Genomic DNA, 21,064 nt, shown 5'->3' with positions numbered 1-21,064 from the left:
AGCTAAAGCAGTTAATAACGACCAGGAGAGTAATCAGCTGTTTTGATCCCATTCCTGAAGTCTGAATTGCCCTCCCCAGCCTGGCCCTTAGCCTGTGTGGATTTAGAGGGTCAACTAATTGGCTCCTTCAGCCCTGAGGTTTTCTTTCAAACAGGCTCGACTCTAATTAGCCTTCAATTCCTAAACAAAAGAAGAACATTAAGGGTTGCTTCACAAGTCAGAACATAACACTGCACTTCTCTTTGGGTCTTTGGGGAATCATTTGGCAGGGGGTGGTGAAATAGTAATTGGAGTCAATCAAGGTTTAAAAAAATGTGCTCACTAGTACCGCACAGGGGCCATCTGGACACCTTGGTCAATATTGGTTTCTAGACTTGAACGCTGGGGGTTATAAATGACAACGGCCTTTTAACACACACGCAGAGATTCTAAATGGCCTTCTCATATGTACATCTCATGGTGTCTGCTGCTGCAAAGCTGCTGGTCATTTACTTTCTTGTTAAAAATATCCTTGCAAATCATTCTGCTTGAGAACTGAGAAGAGACCTCATGGAACTGTATTACTTTACCAGTGGCTTTAACCAGTGGCTTACCAAGTTGGACTGCCATGCTTGAGACATTTTTATAAGTACCTAATTACCTTTGCATGAAAAGGGGTTGCTAGGGGCTGGGGATTTAGCTCAGCGGCATAAGCGCCTACCTTGCAAGCAAGCAGTCGTGAGTTCGATACCCGGTAACTGTAAAAAGGAAAAAGACAAAAAAAAAAAAAAAAAAGAAAGAAAAGAAAAGAAAAGGGATTGCTAATGAAAATACAATAGTTTTCCAATATGTTGTTTCAGGTATCTTCCTAGGGTGTTCTAGCTGGTGGGGATGAGGCAAATAGGAGGCTCTGGCTTTGTGCGACCTTCCCACAGCCCATGCAGGTCTGGCAAGTTGCTTTCTAGAATGTTCCAGCCCAAGCTAGAAGAGGTTCTCAGGGTGAGAGAAGAGGTTGTGGTGGCAGATGTGTGTGAACCTAGAGATAAAGAGAATCTTGAAGTGCCCAGGATGGTAGACCCTGCAATCAGAGAGTGAATTTTCTTTGGATGATGTCAATGGTCAGAGCTAGAGATGCCATTTAAACTGTCTTGGTTTAAATGGCTCTGACTGAGTGTACTGGATGGCTTACCCAGTAGACATGTATTTCTCATTGCTCTGAGGCAGTCTAAGGTGACAGTCCCAGCATGGCTGGGTTCTGGAGAGGGTCCCCTTCCTGGTTTGTGAGGAACCCTCTTCTCATTGTGTCCTGGAGAGGCAGGGAAACAGACAAGGGAGGAAGCTGTCTCCTGTCCCTTCTTAGGGGATCGAGCTCATTCACAAGGGCCCCACCTTCGTAGTCTAGGCCTTCCAAAGACCCCATATCCTAAAACTATCCCCTTGAACAGGATTAACCTTCAAAATATGGATTGTGGTTTTGTACCACTTTGTTTTGTTTGGGTTTATTGTGTAGACAGCTATTTCTAAGAAAGCAAGAGACATCAGGATAGCCACCATTAATTTTCTGTTGTCTTGTTTTGAAGTTGTATATTGCTTGCATTATTCTGTTCTGATCTGCTTTGTTTTGTTTTATTCTCTTTAAAATTAAAAAAAAAAACTAAAACATCCAAAATACATGGGCTGGGGATTTAGCTCAGCAGCATAAGCACCTGCCTGGCAAGCACAAAGTCACAGGTTCAACCCCCAGTACCAAAAAAAAAAAGGAATTTTGGGGAGATGTAGATATTTAAGCCACAGCACCCCCCCAACATTACTGCATTTAAATGAAGTGAATTAAAATTTTGTGTTTCAAAACATCTTTATTATTGATATATAAGTTATAATTTATTAAATATGATCTTTTTATTATTTTTGTATAGAACAAAATATATGGCAGATGCAGTATTAGTACATAAAATCATATCATTTTCTGCTAACATGCATATTTCTAAAACTTGAGAATAAAGAGAAATTAATACTATCCGACAGTTTTTCTGCTGACACTGTCACCACCCACCCTCACACTTCTGCGGTCTAAGCCTTGCTCCTCACTCTTAAGTCTTCACACACTCCTGCTCACGGGTCACAGGTCAGAGGTCAAAGCTCAGTCATCACTTATAGGCCGTAGCGCTCAAAGGTCCCGGATCAAATTGACCACTCATAAATCTCAGGTCTCAGGTCACCAATCATGGCTGACCTCGGGAGGGCTGTGGTGCCTCTCTGGTGTGGAGGGCCAGGCCTCGCCTGCCTGCACTTAATCAGGCTGCTTCCTCTTTTCCTGGGCCTGTCTTCCTTTGTGTACAGTGGTATCACCCACTATGCCAGCTTTGCCCTGTCCTCTGCCTTACTCATAGGTGTATCCAGACCCCCTCTTATCATGACAGTCCCTAAACCCCTGACCCATGCGCTCCACCTGTGGCTTAGCAGAAAAACATGAGGTGCCAAGTCCCCCCCCCCCCGCATAGTCGTGGAGGATGCACTGGAGGTGTCCGCATGCTACGAGGACATCACATCCCTCAGATTCCCCTCCTGATTCTCCATAACAGAGCAGGATACCTGTTTCATGTTTGCACAGCACCTTACACACTGCACACACACACACAGAGTTCAGAAATACACACTCAGGAACCCCGTGATCTGCTGTACTCCAAGGATAGCTCCACCACGTGACCTTTCTTTTGCCAGTTGCATATCTGCTGCTAGCATCTAAGTTAGTCACCAGCTCTTGGGGAGAGGCCTATCTTTGTTACTCTTCTTGTTGGTGAGACAAAATACCCAACACCCAAAGTTAAGGGAGGAAACGTATATTTAGCTTAAGTTTGTAGAGGTTTCAGTCTGTAACAGCCAGCTCCAAGATAGGGTGGCATGGCAGAGGGCATCGCGGAGGAGAAACAGTTCATGGTGGTGAAGGATTGCAAAGTAAACAAGGGACCTTAACAGGTTTTTCCTGCCCCTTTTATATTTTATCTAGGCTACTGGGGTTAGGGCGGTGCCAAACTAATCAGTGAACTGTTACAGTAATCACACACCCTTAATCCTAGTATTGCACCAGGAAGCAGTCACACACTGTAGATTCAGCCACCTCTGAAAAAACCTCATCTGTGACCGCATGAGGCTTTGGGGGACATCTAGACACAAGTTATAACAATGGCCTGTGAGTCTCTGAGCACATAGCCTGCCGTTGCCAGCATGTTGCCAGCATTCACAGCCCAGTGCTTCTCTGCAAGGTCTGCCTACTATGGGCACTGTGATGAATGACAAATGACCCCAGAGTGGCTGCGCTCCTGTCCCCAGGGTGAAGAACTTGCATGCCACCAAGTGCTGCCTTAGTATGCTGGTGTTGCTGATGGAATCTTTTCAGAGCCTGGCTGTGATGTCAGGGATAAGTCAAGCTTCCACCACCACAGTGGATTTGGTGGGCACACATTCTATCATTTGACTTGGTGTATGAAATGCTATGTTTCATTGGCTACTTTGTCCCAGCTGGAGTCACAAGTGCCAAACCATCTGCCTCCTCGGTCTCCATTTTTTTTCAAAGCATTAGTTTTAAAGTTGTTGCATTGGTAAACAAACTACCTAAAACTGATGGTTGCCAGTAACACTTCTCGTACCTGCCAGAATGGCTTTACAAATTTGTCATCTGTTGTTTTCAGTTTTTTTCTATGATTTGCTTTTATGTTTCCTTGCTATTTATTCACAAAAACTTGTAGGATTAAGGCTGATTGAATTTAGAGTCCTGAATCTAGACAGCTATGATGAATTCCTGCAATTACTCTTGAGAATTTTGTACAGTAATATAAGAATTTTTCTCAACACTTCATTGATTAAAAAAGAACCTAAATCTGGGTATGTAGCTCACTGGCAGAGGGCTTCTCTAATGTGTGAAACCTGGAGTTCAGCTGTAGCACCACAAAAGACAAATAAGCAAGAATACACTGAACTTTTTTAATTATAAAAATAATACTTGACCATCATAAAAATTAAAAAAACTGGATAAATGATTGATAGATGAATTGATGATAGAGTAAAAATTCTCCTATGGATACATTCTTTTCTAGATGTTTTTTCTATACAACCTGCATTCATATGTGAAATTTTTCACACAAAAGTGAACCCATAGTAATACCATACTGTAGTCCCCCTGACAGTACCAAACCCTACTTACACTATGACTTTCCTAGACATTTATACCCAGGGTAAAATTTAATTTATAAATTGGGATAAAGTGTAATTTATGAATTACGTATAGTAATTTATAGCTGGGTATAATTTGTTTATGCAAACAATGACTATTAGTCAAATAAAATAATTATAACTACATACTGTAATAAAAGTTATTTGAAACTCATATATTGTCTATTTTTGGAATTTTCCATTTACTATTTTTGGACCATGAAAAACTGAAACCATAGAAAATAAAACTGCAGATAAGGAGGGAGCACTGTGTTAGCAGCTTTGCCATTTCCAATTAATACACGTTCGACATAGATAGATGGTAGATGCATGGTAGATAGGTAAATGATAGACAGACAGACAGATACATGGACTAATGATTGTCCTATTACCTCTCCTCTGAGCATTGTTGTGTCCATCAGGTCTGATCTCTGCATTCTGCACTACCTAGGTCCCCCTTGCTCTGGTCACTGGCGGGGTTTGCCACATGTGAGATGCTGCCAGGTGACAGGGCAGGAGTAGACACAATTTTCTCCAACTAGGCTTTTTTTCATGAGCCGAGTTTTACCCTCAGCCACAGCTCTGTGAAGGCACCCCTGTCTCTGGGCTGGACTTAGGCACCTTCCCTTTCATATCCAGGCATGGAGTGTATTATGGCTGTTTCTAGATGTCCCCTAAAGCCTCCTGTAGTTTTCAGGAGTAGAATTTCCTGTAGTAGAATTCAGAGTGTGTGATTTAGGGAATAAGTGTGTGGTGGTGAGATTAAAGGCATGATGCTGGGATTAAGGGTGTGTGATTGCTAAATTAGTCCACTGATTGCTTTAGCATAGTTCAGGGTGTGCAGAGAAAACCCACCCTTGGTGTGCGTGCTATCTGCCCTAAAGGTATGTGTCCTAGATAGAATGTAAAGGACAGAAGAGGGCTGAAGTCACAGCTACAGTCACTGCTACAGACAGAGCTTGTCGCTTGGTGCTTTTGGTGCCACTGCCTGCCATGAGCTGGGTCTCCTCTGTGATGCCCATCTGCCATGCTGCCCTGCCTTGGAACCAGCTGACTAAGACTGAAACCTCTGCAAACTGTGAGCCAACATAAACTTTTTTTCCTTTAGCTTTAGGTGTCAGGTATTTTGTCTCAAGAATGAGGAATGTAACCAACACAGGTGCTAAGAGCTCCTGGCTCTGCTGGTTTGGGGAAGGCTGTCTGGGTTGCCCTGTCGGTTTGCTTGACTGTTCCCAGAAATGAAATAGTTTTTTTACATTAAAGATTATCCAATACTGCATGAGGCTTACCCTTTCCCACCAAGCTCATCACCACCCTTCTGCACCGGAACACTCACCAGCACTTCAGCTCTATGCTCTAGAGCCTTTTATACCATGAAATCACCAACAGGAAACACCAACAAGAAAGGTGACCCTGAATCCACCACAAAAGGGTAATAGCTGACTATTACCCTTGCTTATAGCACTTGAGGGGAACCTTTTGTTTAAGAAATCCATTCCTATTTTGAAGAGATAAAAACACTCTCATATACTTACTTTCCTTGAGTTTTGCTTTCACGTTCTGCTTTTAATCCACTTGACTTTGATTTTTGTACATGCTGTGTGTCTAACTAGTTATTTTATTACTGTTTATTCAATAGTCCACTCTTTTCACAAAAATCTACTTTGTCTTCCCTATTATATAGCATGTTCCAGTATTTATTTGCATCTTTTCCTGTTAAATGCCCTTTTGTTCTGTCTCTCTCCATCTGTCAGCGTAGCTCCTTGCTACCTTCAGTTTGGATTCAAAGATAATCAAGTCCCTCATGTAAGATGGAATCATATTTGCATAAACTTACATCCTCCATACCCTTTCAGTCATCTCTAGTTTGTTTATAATACCTCACCAAATGTAAATATTGTGTAAATGGTTAGTTTACTACATTGTTTAGGGAATAATGACAAAGGGAAAAACGTCTGTATATCTTCACTTCACATAAATCTTTTTCCCTGAATATGTTTTCCCTGCAGTTAGTAGAATCCATGGGTCAGGTAGTTGAATCCATGGGAATGAAGGGCCAACCTTACCACACTATCTTGATCATTGCAGTTTTGTGCTAAGTTGTGCTGGCTGGTAAGAATTTAAATCTATAAACTTCCATTTAAGACAGGTCCTTGCTGCTTCTCCTTGCCCCGGGGGGCGATTCGGTTCCGTTCTGCCCTGTGCCTTCCCTGGGAACCAGGACCCAGCCCCGGTGGTGCCTGACGTCAGGTCTCCAGGGTCAGCACTGGGCTCTGTGTGACCTTCTAGTGTCCAAGCTGTACCGGCTGCTAAATCTTTGAATTCTTACCTCTTCTCCGACTGTCAAAACACAGAAGGGGTTGAAACTTTCAAAATCATTCTTAGGGATCCCTGCTTACTCCAGGTCGCCTCTGCCTGTGGCTCATCTTTGTAATGCTGTTTTTAAAACTTTATTTGAACATTTGCTACTTAGCTACTCTGTGCTTCTGGACAGTTCCAAGGTCTGTAGTCCTTAGAACCTAAATTAGTTGTTTATTATTCTTGCTTCCTGCTGCTAGGGTAGTGCGTGGTCTCATATGCAGGATGTTTTTTAAAAATTTTTTAGTTACTTGTATTTATTTAAAGTATAAACATGATTTTATGTACTTTTAATATAATGAAATGGTTATGATACCATTATCTTACAGAGTAACCCTTTTTATGTAGTGAGAACACTTAAAAATCCACTCTGCAAAAATCTAGAATTCACTACAATATATATTTATATATTATATATATAATTATATTATATATTAATATTATATTAATATAATATTATATAATATATAATAAAATATATATTATATTAAAATATATATACATATGGAATCAGACTCAGGATCTTGCACTTGCCAGGCAGACTCTGTGCCACTGAGCTGTAGCACTGGCCCTCAACACAATAGTATTTTAAAATTTTATTTTAAAGACGATAAAACCAAAGAAAATAAAATAGAGAAAATTAATCAAGACAAACCAGTATAAGTGATACAAGACTTCAAAACATTACAAAATCAACAATAGTTATCATAATGCCTTTTGTTGTCTTCTAAATAGCTGCAGATACCTTCAGACATAGTAAAAATCAAACAGAACAGAATAGAATAAAAACAACAAAAACATAACAATGAATGCAATAATGGACTTCAAACAAGACAGTAGTAAATCCAAAATTGCTACCATAAAATATCTTGCCATCTTTGAAATAGCTGCTCCTGCCATCGGATATAACAAAATCAAGCAAAACAAAAGAGAATAAAACTCAACCCAACAAAACAATAAAAATGATACAGAACTTCAAAACAAGACCATAGGGAGTCAAACAATGCTACCACCCTCAGAAGGAGATTCCCGCCTAGATGCCACACTGGGTCCACTGTCCTCTGAACAGATGATCAGACCACTAGCCCTAGACCTACAAGGTCATTAAAACACCAAAACATCACAAGCATCAAATTGCATTTGACCTCAATAGCTATCATCACAGCCTGTGTTTCTTGTGGGTTGATTATGGGGTGGGTAGGGTGGGGGGATTGGTACTTCTCACTTGCTAGCCCTCAGGCTAGAAGGGGCTGGGGTCTGACTATACCCCTGCTGGCAGTGGGCCATGCATGGTACTGGTTCACACTGGGAGGCTTGCTTCTTGTGGGATCTTGTTTTCTCCCCCTGCAGTCTGAGAATGGTGCTGGCTCATGGGGAAAGGCTTGGGTCTGGCTGTCCCCACTCTGGCAGTGGCCCAGCATGGCACTGGTCCACAGAGGGGTTTGCTACTTGGTGGGGTCCTGTTCTCTTCCCGTACAGTCCACAAATGGCCAACCCAATATTATTAACCATAGTCCTCATGTTACACATTAGCATTGTAGATTGTTTTCATCTTACGTATTTACAACTTTGTATCCTTTGACCTGCATCTCCCTATTTTTTCGTGCCCCAACTCTGCCTCTGCCTCCATCTTTTAATCTCTGTTTCTGCATATTCTACTTTTTTTAAAAATTTATTGGATGGTTTCTGGTTGAGAACTAATATTTGCTTGATGCTAATGTGTAAGAATCTTGTGAGTCTAATCTGAGGATTGTGTCCAAAAACCGTTCATCCCTGCCACTGTAGGCATCTAGAAAGTGCTGAGATCTGCAGCCAAGCGAGTCACTTTTGAGGGGCTGAGCTGAATTTTGGAGTCTCCGTCCAGCTCCCCATCCCACTGCTAGAGCAGGGAACCAAATCCTGGTGTTTAGACTAACCTTTGCCCTCAGGATAACCCCATTCCTGTACTTATTCACTGCTCACAGCTGCCAGTTCGAGTTTCAATGCACAAGTTAGTCCTTTAATTTGGAAGAAGATGTGGAGGCCTTTGGAAATCTCTACTTTTTGCAGGGCCAGCAATGCAACCGGATCCGTGCACGATTCAGACTCTATGCCCTGTACAGCAAGAAGTCCCCATCTTATAAATTCTGCTCTACTGCTTGTATTCATTCACTTTCTATCCCCTCAGCAAAATAACGGAGACTGGGCCCTTTATAAAGAAAAAAGGGTTTATTTATCTCACAATTTTGTGAGCTGAAGTCCAAGACCAGGCAATCCATCTGTTCATGCTCTGATGAGGATCTCATGGTGAAAGTGTCACACTGGCAGGAACACATGCAAGAAGGCGAGATCAAGTTGTGAGATAGAGTCAAGAAGCAGGGAGCGCCAGTCCTGCATATCTTTAGAACCATCTATTCCTTCAGGAGCTAATTCACCCCTGGAGACCAGTGTTGACCCCTTCCAATGGTGCTACACCAATGACCCAGTTACCCCCCCCCCCGAACTCTACATCTTAAAAGTTCTGCCATTTTTAGCCAGATATAGTGACACATATTTATGATCCCAGCACTCTGGGAGGCTGATGCAGGAGGATGTAAATTGAAGCCCAGCCCGAGTGACTTAGTAACCTAGCAGGACCTTGTGTCAAAGTTTAAGAAAATTTTTTAAATGTGTTAGGAAGGTAGCTCAGTGTAAAAGCCCTACATTTAATCCCCAGTACTGGAAAAGAAAAGCGCTAAGCTTTACATAGTGTTTCCCTGAGGTCCAGTCTTCCAACACAAGAACCTTTCGAGGTCAGACCACATTTAAACTATAGCATTACTTGAAAATGAAAGTCTGCCTCAGTCAATTTTTAGTCTTACACTATCTGCCATCAAGTCAGAGGGTACACACACACCTGCCATTCACACACAGCCACACACGTCCACGTACCAGTACATGAGGCTTTGTTGTGATCTTTACTAGAATACGTGGGCTTTATAAATCAATTTGAAGACAATGCACATATTTATAATATGGGCTTCCTATTCATGATTACACTGTCTTTTATTATTTATTCACAATACATTTTTCCATATCTTTCTGTATTATCTTCAGGACTTTGTGTAAATGATATCTTTTTAAAAGTTATACTTTCTTTTCATTGGTAGCACATGAGAATGCAATAATTTTGCATGTGTATTTTATAGCCAGCAACGCTGCTTAACCATGTAACTTAATTTCAAATATTTTAAAATGCCATTAGATTTTCTACATGAATAATCGCATCATCTTGGACAGTTTTCTTCTTTTCTTTTTTTTTTTTTTATCAGTACTGGGGATCGAACCCAGGACCGCCTGCTTGCAAGGCAGGTGCTTATGCCGCTGAGCTAAATCCCCAGCTCCTCCTTTTCTAGTTTGAATAATATTTACTTTTTTGATTATCTTATTAAAATGACTGGGACCTGCTATAAAATGTTAAATAAAAGTCATTGTGGCAGCCACTTCCTTGGCTTGTGGATATTTGCTGTAGGGTTTCTTGAATTAAGGGCACTCTCATCTGTTTCTAGCTTATTAGAGGTTTTGTACATAAATGTTGCAATATCAACCTCTATGTAACACCTGTTGAGATGATCATTTGGTTTTTTTTTTTTTTTCATTTCATGTGGTGAATTCCAATGATGGACTTACGCTAAAACATTGTAGTATAGAAGAAAACTAAACTTGATCATAACATGCTTTAATATGCTACTGGATTTTAGCTTGTCAATATTTTGTTGAGGATTTTTGCGTCTGATTCGCAAGGAAGAGTTGTTGCGTCTTGTTCTTTTCATATCTCGATCTGTCTCACTTGTTTTTCAAAGATAGCTCATAGTTGCAACAGAAGTGCATAATGCACCCCTGTTCTAAGGGTCACCCCCTCGGGCTCTCTTCTGTTTCTCTATCCTATTATTACTTCCTGTTTCCTCTTCTACCATTAGTGAGTTGTGTGCACTTAGAGGTGTGCAAAGCTTATCTTTTCCAAACATTTCTTAATAATGCTTACTTTTTGTTTTATAAGTCCATGAATTTAGGGTAAAGTCAGATTTTTAAAAGTAATGTTTTAAACCTAGAAACTAAATAGGATTACCATGATTTTAGAAATCCAGATTATAATGAAATTATACACACACACATGCACACAAAGATACATATGTGTTTGTAAACAGCACACACATTTTTAATCTATCGAAAAGTGACAAGCAGTTTTTTTTTAAAATTTGATAGAACTATAAGAAAATCATCTTTGAATTATAGCTGTTTGTACTTATTATAGTTTAGGCAATTTATAACTGAAATTGTGGCTTCTGCAGGCAAAGCACAGGTTTTCAGTTGCCACTTAAGGTGGATTTCTATGTCATTATGAAAAATGTCAATTTCCTCATGATTCTCATGGCTAAGATTAAAAGGGCCACTGAGGAGAGAACACATTTTGTGGGAGGAGCAGTCCTGTGCTTTTGTGGTAGCATTTTCATTACTGAATGTGGTCAGAGAAAGTGAAATTCACTTGGGTTTGTAACCCTTTATGTAAGGGTCCCTATCTGAGCCAGCCAGATAGGGCTGTATCCAGTAACTGCTGATTTTTTTTTTCTTTTGGCTGTAGGGTGCTTGAGATTGAAAACCCCCACCCTTCAACCCACCCCAGAACTTCACACTGAGCTACTCTCCAGCTCTTTTTAAACTTTTTTCTTCAGGCAAGGTCTTCATAAGTTGCTACCACTGCCCAGGTTGGTCTCAAACTTTCTATCTTCAGCCTCCCACGGTAATAGAATTGCAGACCTGTCCCCGTAACATCTGGCCTGATAACTGCTTTCTACAGGAAGAATTAAATACCCCAGGGTCTATTCTAGGATGTTTCTCATCACTCGAACAATTTTATGGAAAATAAAATTACCAGCTTTACATGTGTGCATGCACACACACACTCACACACAATGATCTTGGTACCAACAAAAGCTTGTGTTTTTTTTTAACTGAGTCTTGTTCCCACCTTCTTCATTTAAAGGTGAAGAATTTTTCTCTGTGTGTGGTTGGAATTTTGGAAATCAAGTGTATCACTTCCTTCTAGCATGAAGTTAGAATTCAGAAGAGATATTCTATAAATTTGCAAGCAGGTATTTAGCAGCCCCCAGTTATGGGTGTGCTATTCCACAAGACACAAAGACACCCGTGATTCTTAAGGAAAGCGGCAGCCTGGGTGTGCACAGGGTTGTGTCAGCTCTCCTGTCTCAAAGTACCCCGCCCCCGTGGATGCCTGCACAGAGAACTACTTTACAGGGGAGGACGCTGAGCTTGGGGGCTCCCTCTGTAGGGAACCTACACTTTGCCAAGGGGGAGCTGATACCTGCTTCGCTTACTGCAGCCACACCCTGAGGAAATAAGCTGGGTAGAGGGGTCAGCAGCTTCCCTCTGGACATGCTTACCAGGAACAGGAAGGTTTGGCCAGGCCTAACGCACAGAGCTACAGTTAGTGTCAGGCAGGCATCCCTGGCCAGCGTCTGGCAACACATAGCAACAGACACAAAACGGAGCAGATATTGGAGAGGATTCAGACAGAGCCAAACACCCAAATCCCACACACAGTTACTGTCCAGTACGGTCACTTCCGCCGTAAGCTAGGAGACAGTCCTGTTACTATGCTTTCCATCATTATATCTTGGCTGACAGTGCCTTCCCATCAAATCCTCTTTTGCTATTCAACATGCAGGAGAAAACTGATGAGTGAGCTAATAAATGAATGCATGTTTGTCCTCTGTATGATATACATTCAATACTGAAGGTATATCAGTATTGCCAGCAAACAAGAGAATCAACATCCTGAGTTCTAAGTGTTTCCTAACATCTGTGAGTTTCCATGCTGTCTCCTTTCTCCATTAATTGTGTTATAAATACCCAGAATTTACCTTTGCTGGAGAGATTTTTTTTTATTTAAGAGGAAAAAGAGAAAAACACAAAACAAAACAAAGCAGTGTAAGGTTACACATAATACAGAACTACAAAAAAAAACATAACAGTAAGAAATCACCTGTTAATAGATTACATATTATCATCTTGGAAATAGTTGCTCAAATCACAGTATCAAAGAATACAAAGTAGACATTCAAACAGAGAGACTGCAAACAGCTGTGTTCAATGATCCAAAAACATTAATATAGTCAGCTATTTAACACCCCTAAACACACTTGCTGTTATATCCGTTAGAGCTCTTTTTTTTTTCCTCCCTCTCTTTTTTACAACAAAATTTACACATTTTGTATTTTATTACTCCTTAGTTCTTATTACTTTTTTTGGGGGGGGGGAGAGAATAAAGTCAAATATGGCAAAACAAAGCTGTCAGTCAAAACCAAGGATAGACATAGCACATGATGTAGAACAGAGTACAAGGTTATTAACAATGGTTATCAACGTTGTCTCTTGTTTCCTTAAAAAGAATTGTCTATCTCATTAGATATTATAAAGTTGGACAAAACAGTAGAGAACAAGACCAATAAAACTTAGGCATTGTAAACATTACAGGACTTCCAAAGGAGACAATAGTCAAACCAGAATGGGCATCTTTGTGAATCTTATTGCCTTCAAAGTAGTTGCCTATACCCTCAGACTTGCTACTATCGCGCAGAATGGAACAGAGTCTAATCAGTCAAAACAAGATCGTGGGAGTATTACAGGACTTCAAAACAAGTTAATAGGAAATCGAAAAGAGTTACTATTATATATCCTAATTTTTAAAATTTTTCCCTTAATTAAAATAAACATAAGAAATAACTAAATAATTTTTTTTAAAGAATAGTAGTTACCATAGTGTCTGTCTTTTTCCTTGAAATATTTGGATAAAACTTCATATACTATAGCTTCAAATATTTCCATATCAAGAAGCCCAGAATAAAGCCTTTCTAATTAATAAGTGAAAATTTTATAAGGCTTCAAGGCCACATAATGGGGAATCATGATTACCACATATTTTTATATATTTGAATCATTACTTACATTAGGGAAACTATTCGGTATTCATACATGCGAGATTGATTTATTTCACTTATGAGTATGGTCTCAAGCTGCGCCCATTTATTGATAAATATCTCAATGTGATCCTTCTTTATAGCTGAATAATACTCCATTGTATAGAAATACCACAACTTTTTTATCCATTCCTCAGTTGATGGACACTTGGGTTGTTTCCAAGATCTGGCGATTACAAATTGTGCTGCTATAAACATAGGTGCACATATATCCCTGTGGTATGATGCTTTCAGTTCTTCTGGGAATATGCCTAGAAGTGGAATAGCTGGAATAAATGGGATTTCCAATCCCAACTTTTTGAGAAACCTCCAGACAGACCTCCACAAAGGCTGTACCAGTCTAATTCCCACCAACGGTGCAGGAGAATTCCTTTTTCCCCACAGCCTCTGCTGGAGAGATTTTAAAAGAATTCATAATTTTTAGGTTTGCCTATGTAGTTAAAACTTTTTTCCTGGTTTTGTTCTATACATGATTTGTTCTATACTGGATGTTCCTAATTTTATTAGGGTTGATATTTCAAAAGTAAGTATGCAGATGTCCAGCCCCCAAGCTCAGTTTCAGCAGTGAAAGCTTTACTTTATTTTCACACTTGATGTTGAATGACCTTGGAAAGGAATTTTATACAACACGAATTTCAGTACTTGTAGAAGACTCTGATAAAGCTGGCAAGGGGTGAAAGCATTGTTTAACCAAGAGAATTCTGAGAAAACACATAAACAAAATTCTCAGTGGTGTGGAGTCACTTAGAAAACAGCCAGGCATTTAAAAAACTGGTGTGTGGGTGTGGGGCATGTCCCTCTGGCATGAGTTGTCAATAAAGACACTTCATGAGACAGAACGTGAAATTTCCCCAGGATGCACATTCCGGTAAGAGATTATGATCTGTATTTCTTTTTATGAGTAGTTATAATTGGCTACAAGGGGGGAATATATGTAAAATTAATGTTATTTTCAGCAGGGTGGGGCATCCCTTTTAAGGACAACAGAATGTGTGAATTTGAATGTCTAGTGTTGAGGACAAAGGACAGGCATTGTTTATACTGTCAGCTGTATTACAGAACAGATGCCACTATTTTAATTATAATTTCAAAGTCCCTAGGAGATGACATCTAAAGAGTCTCATATACTGTGTCAGTTACCCTCTGGTGTATCTTTAAGGCGAGAATAATAATCTCCTCAAAGAAATGCCTTCATCTGCGGGGAATCGATGGGGCTCCTGATGCCCTGAAGTCTGATGGATCTGAAGATGGGAATGAGTAGACAGAGGCTTACAGAATGTTGGGAACATCCCCAGATGCGGTCATAGGGATGGCTTCTCATCCGCCCCAACAGCTCTGATCAACATCTTGAGCTCCAGGCTCAAATTCCTAGCCATTCACTAATGTATTGAAGGAGGTCCCCAGGAGGTCAGCCTCTCCATGGCTCCAACCACATTGGTTACTCCTCTCCCATGATCTCCTGGCCTGTCTGTGGACATCTTATGCCCACTCTCCAGAATGCCACCTCTAGTGTCCCCCGCCACCACCACTGCCAATGCCCAGTGAGCGGCCATGCCTGTTGGTTTGGGCTTCGAGGTCACTTTCAGCCTATCTTCATGCTTCTTGGCTTAGTCCCTCTCCAGTAGCATCTGACGGGTTTCCTCTGTGATTTCAGTCTCTCATTCAATACAAATTAATTCAGCCTGGATGGATTTTGAGCCTGGATGCTGAGTGTAAGAAGCCATTTCTGAAACGTTACACTCTGTATGATTGTAATGATGTGAGTGTTCTTTTTTTAAATGTAATCTTTTTTCCTGGCAGTGCTGGAGATTGAGCCCAGGGCCTTGCATATGGTAGACAAGTCCTACATCACTGAGTTACATCTCCAGCCCTCCATTTATGCAACATTCTTAAAATGAAAATGTTATAAACATGGAGAACAAACTAGTGGTAATGGGGATTAGGAAGAGGTCATTCTTACAGCTGCAGTGATGATTATGATAAAGATATGATTAAGAAAGAACATCATTTAAATTCTTGCCATTTTATTAATTACTCATCAGAGTTTTAAGTTACATGTTGTGATAGCTAAAAATTGTCTGTCTTCTTAGACAACGGCCATCCCAAGATTTTCGTAGACATCTTCCTGACCACCTAATCATCAAAATTTTCAAAGCCATCATTTAAGAATAGTTTGATCAGCTCCATAAAAGAAGAAACAAAGGTATACATATTAAAGGCCCATTTTGATCCTGAAAGAAAACCACACACACACACACACACACACACACACACACACACACACACACACACAACTAGTCAGTGAACAGCTTTGCCCCCTCTTACCCTGGACCCCGGAAGGGCGAAGGATCAGTGTCTGAGATGCCGAGACGAGCTGACCTCCTCCCACTCTTTCCCCGCAGGATCTGCTCTTCAGCGTGTGTGCCCTCAACGTCCTCTCCACTATCGTCTGTGCACTGGCCACGGCCATGTGCTGCATGCAGATGGTTTCTGCTGACATCCTGCAGATGGTGAGTGGCCCCTTCCTGGCCGAGCTGCTCGCAGCAGCCTGCTGATCCCTCCTCTTCTAGCCAGTTTGGAACCAGGGTAGAAGTTGCCGCATCTGATTGGAAGCTTGAAGTGCACGAGCATGTGGATACAGTGCTTCGAGTCCTTTGGGGGCCACCTAGTGCCGCGCTCTGGAGGATGGTGCGTCCTGTGTGGCACTGTTGATACACTGACTTTAAATATCACCAGAGCTTCATGTGGACAGCATCTAACCCCGGTCCTGTCCTGGAGAGCTCCTGAGTAATTTCAGTGAAAGCCCCAGAGCTCTCAACAGCCCCTGGGCCCAGCATCTCCAGAGCAAGTGCCTTCCTTTAGTAAAGGAAGTTTAGGGGTTTTGGAAGATGAATTCTCAAATTGAAAACCTGCTAGCCTTTGCTGTTAAATTTTCTAATTAACCCTGAGCTCCTAATGCAGTGGCAGGCCAGTGACATTATTTGTCGTCCTGGCCAGTGTCTCCTGGAAGAAGAACTGCTGTTTCCCGAGAGCAAGGAGGCCAGCGCCAGGGTCACGCCACTTATTAGTACACATCCGTAAACATATGCTTCCCGCGTCATGAAGCTTCTTTCTCACTAGAGAGTGAATGGAATATAGCTTGTTGCTCAGGCAATGCCACTAAACTCAGTCCCATAAGGAGAAACAGATAGGAAGATGTCATGCTTTGATGCCAAGGCTAGGCGTCTCTCTCCCTCTTTTTTGTGTCTGTGTCTTCATCTGTGTGTTTTTTTTTTCTTCCTGTTACTGGGTTATTTGTAAAGAAAAGGGGATTCACAGCTCTGGAGGTCTTGAAGTGGCTACATCTGGTTGGCCGTGGCAAAAGGGAAGGGAAAGGGCATGTGCAGAAGAGCACGCATGAGACAAGCCTTGCACTGTAACATCCGCTCTGACCTGGGCCCCCGTGGGTGAGAACTCGCCCCAGCTCAATGGTATTGTTGCATTTATGAGGGCTCCTTCTCTCCAGCACGATCCAAACACCTCCTCATAGGCTCACCCCCCAACAGTGCTTAATCTGTATTGGGGAATGCCATGGATTAGGAACTGCGGGTCAACTTCACGCCACCTGAATTAAATCAACACGGTGCGGAGCATAGATGTTCCACCTGAGGAAAAGTTGCTGGCATAAATAGAGACGTGGAGAAGATGAATGGGTGTTATGCGGTCCCCTAAGTGTTGCTGTTGTGAGCCATTGGTTCTCCTGGAGGAGCTCGTCATGACTAGCTTCCCAAGTGTGAGTTCGACCATTGTCATTAGAGGAGCTTGGGACTTTGTTGGTGAGAATGGCTGTGGCTCACTTTGGGGAATCTCTGGTACTTACATTGAGCATCGTCTCCTGGCTCTGAAGGGGAAGACGTGTGCTGCTTAATCTCCAGCACAAACTTATCATGCTGACTTTCTGGTGTGTACTTGACCGCTCTTATCGTCAGAGGAGTTTAGGACCTTCATGTCACTAAGGATGGCTTGGTACTTTTCAGGAAAACCCTGGTTCTTATTTTGAGCATGACTTCTTGGCTCCAATATAAAACCCTCAACCCACCAGCACAGCTCCTTCACCCCACTGGCATAGACTTTCTAGCTTCCACCGCTGACCTTTGGGCCATCCCAGTGCAGATCTGTAAAACAGACTGGCATAAGTCCTTCTTGTAGGCTCTAGACCTCCATTTGGACTCATCAGAGGCACTGTCATGGGCTCTAGGTCTCCATCTAGACCCAGGGGAGACATTGCTGTGAGATCCAGGCCCTTGGCTGAATATTCAAAGTGTTGTGGACATATTTTCTGTGTTTAACTCTGGGTGACCATCATAAAATCATAATATAAATTCTGTGTCCTAATGCTGATTTTTCTCCTCACAATTCCTAACAACAGGGAATGAAGTGTCAACATGAGTTTTTGATGGAGACAAACCATAATCAAGCCATCCTCCTCTCTCTGTCTTTCTGTGTCTTTCTGTGTCTCTCTGTCTCTGTCTCTGTCTGTCTCTCTCTGCACCCTTGAGAACATACCCTGCCTTCCACCCAATATTTTACACATCTTGTAAAGAAAAGGCAAGATGTTCTGTAGTAGGCTTGTCATTTTATCTTACTTTTCATCTGCCACATGATACTACATCAGCTCATCACAATAGAGGGCCGCAGAGCATCATTACCAAGATGTTAAAAATTCGTTGGTCTTAATCTTATGCCAGTGTGACCTCCTATCCCGGGATATATCTACACAGCTGTCACAGTCAAGCTGACCTTTGCAGGAGGTTGCAGTGTTCTTAAAGGTGTCTAATTAAGCAGTTATTCAGCAGGGTGAACTTCTGGCCTTCTTCGTTGAAGCCTCATGTTGGCAATTTTCTCCAGCATGTTGTGTAAAGGAAAGGTTAAGTACCATGGGGTTCTACTCAATTCAGCAGATTTTACTATTGATCTGTAAATACCACACTAATTTCACCGCAGTAAAAGGCGATGAATGCTAAAAGTTTGCATCCTCCTAGATTTAAGCATTAAAATGAAAATTTCTGACAAAACAACGATACCATATCTTCTAGCTATGAAACATGTGTAGCTGTAACAGCAGTGTGCAGAGCTGTAATGTGGTCACACTGTGTGGAACAGGAGTTGGCTGGGGGTCAGGCACATCTGACGGGATTCTCAGCCTCTTCTGTGTATGACTCTGACCCTGGCTCTCAGCTAACCTGCGTCTATTTCTTTATCTACAAAATGAGCCCAGTGGGACACTTGTGACTGCTCAATAAAGATGACCTATGCTAATTTTTATTGTATTTATTTTAAACTTGTTTTCATTTGCACTTCTGGGGATCAGACTAGAGCATCACACAAGCCCTGAATCCTTGAGTCAGCTTGTTGTTGGGACACGGTTGTGTGACTGCAAATGCAACAGGGCCTTGATGTACTTCATCAACTCTAAAGCACTGTAGAAAAGTAAAGTAGTCATGATGACAGCTGTGTTTTAGTCTCCTGTAGCTGTAACAAAATATCTGAGGCTGGTACTTCACAGAAAAAGAGGTTGACTGAGCTCTGGCGGTTTGATCATAAGTGTGTTGTAGGTTGGTTTGCTTCAAATCCTTGGATTAAAACTAGAAATAATTGAGTTTCCTGCTGCAGGCTTTCCTGTGTAGCATGCGCTGGGGACCTGTAAGACTTGGCCAGGCTCTGAGCTCCAGGGTCGTGGGGAAGGCAGAAGGGAGGTGGCAGTGTGTGACCATGCTGTCTGCAGGATTAGGCCACAGTCACGGGCACAGCATTTCCTGCAAGTACAAGGAGGTGTTTCTGCCCTTCTGGCCTCGCAGAGTTGCTGAGAGGAAGGGATGGGTTTGGGAAAGCCCGGGGGGGCCCATGGAAATTGGGTTTTGGCACATGGCGTGGGGACCCCTCACCATGTTGTAGAGCTCTCAGAGAATCGGTGAATGTTGTGGTTACACCCAGAAGCATGGAGCCAGAAACCGACCCGTTTAAGATGACTCAGAATTTACCTTTTTACTTTACTTCACTGGATTCTGCAAAGAAATAATGTTGGCTAATGGAAACAAGTCAGCTTATGCAGTAGTGACGTGTTTATAACATTAATGATCTCCCTCTCCAGGCACATGGAAGAAACCAATACTAAAACTTGGCAGGAAATCCTTCCATATATTCCTTCGTTTCTTAAGCTCTTAGATGAACAGATAGGAATGTCTTCCCTTCCCCTTCCCCAGCTCCTTTCCTCCTCTCCTCCTCTCTGCCCTTCCCTTCATCCCTGCCAACAATTGTATTGTTATACACTCAGCAGTTTGTAGGCACATGGGTTGTTTCCCTTCCTTGGATATTCTGAACAAAGTGCTGTATGAATGTCTTTGTACGAGTTTCAGTGTGGACATGGGTGTTATTTTTCTCTTGGATGTGTATCGAGAAGTAGGATCATCATCATGACTCTATTTTGAGGAATTATCAAACTTTTCCAAAGCAGCTGCACCATTTCACATTCCCACCAGCAGAGTACGAAGGTTCCAGTTTCTCTGCATCGCTGCCAACACTTATCTGTCCTCTAATTATACTTATCCTAGTGACTGTGAAGTAGTATTTCATTGTGGATTTGGATTTAACTTGCATTTCCCTGGTGCTCCATGATTGTTTTGGAAAAATGGTTTTCTGATCATTTGAAAAATTGGGTGTTTTTTTTTATTACTGTTGTAGAATTATTTATTCTTCATGCAAATATCTAACTAGGTATATAACTTGTCAAAAATTTCTGCTGTCTTGTATGTTATCTTTCCATTTCATGAAAGACAGAAATTTTAATTTGGGTGCAGCCCAACTCGCTTACATTTTTTGTTTAGATAGTGGTACTTTTGGTGTCTTCCGTGAGAAACTGTTGCTTAATCCGAAGTGATGATGTTGTCCTGTGATCTGAAGTTTTCATAACTTGAAAACTCTTACAGTTAGCTGTTTGGGCCATTTTTAATAGATTGTTGTATACTTTGTGAGGTAGGGGTCCGGGTTGGTTCTGCTGCCAGCACTACGAACGTGTTGAAAACAAATCTTTCCCCAACAAACTGCTTTGGTAATGCGGTAAAAATCAGTTTACCATAGGTGTCTGAGATCAGTTTTAGACTTGCAGTTCTACCTCACTGCTGTGTGTTTGTCCCAGTGGGGGTGCCACTTAGCTTTGGTTCTTTTTTTTTATCAGTACTGGGTTTCGAACTCACGACTGCCTTCTTGCAAGGCAGGTGCTTATGCCAAGGCAGGTGCTTATGCTGCTTGGTTCTTGAGGAATCATAATTGTACACTGGGATGTGTACGTCTCCAACTTCATTCTTCTTTTGCAAGATTGTTTTGGAGAGCCTGTGCCTTCCATTTCATATGAATTTTGGAATCAGTGTGTCAGTTTCTACAAAAAACTGCAGCTGGTGTTTTGATCGAGTGTTAAACCTGTGGGTTAGTGTAGGAGTGTTGTCATCCTACCAATAGTGAGTCTT

At 41.7% G+C, this 21,064-nt stretch overlaps 1 protein-coding gene across 6 annotated transcripts in view; it reads left to right on the top strand.

Moving 5' to 3' along the window:
• The window catches only part of Entrep2 (endosomal transmembrane epsin interactor 2), a 412,216-nt gene that overhangs the window by 365,481 nt on the left and 25,671 nt on the right, over positions 1-21,064 (top strand). For all 6 annotated transcript variants that reach the window (XM_063249887.1, XM_063249890.1, XM_063249886.1 and 3 more), the window contains one exon: positions 15,965-16,072. In XM_063249887.1, the coding sequence (XP_063105957.1) occupies positions 15,965-16,072 (108 nt within the window). The remainder of the gene's footprint in view (positions 1-15,964; positions 16,073-21,064) is intronic.

Source organism: Cavia porcellus, unplaced genomic scaffold (genome assembly GCF_034190915.1).
Source record: "Cavia porcellus strain 051 isolate PalLab524CR breed Dunkin Hartley unplaced genomic scaffold, mCavPor4.1 scaffold_6, whole genome shotgun sequence".
In the NCBI taxonomy this organism is placed as follows: Eukaryota; Metazoa; Chordata; class Mammalia; order Rodentia; family Caviidae; genus Cavia; species Cavia porcellus.
The sequence above is the reverse complement of the archived record's forward strand: the minus strand, read 5'-3'. Positions and strand labels throughout refer to the sequence as shown.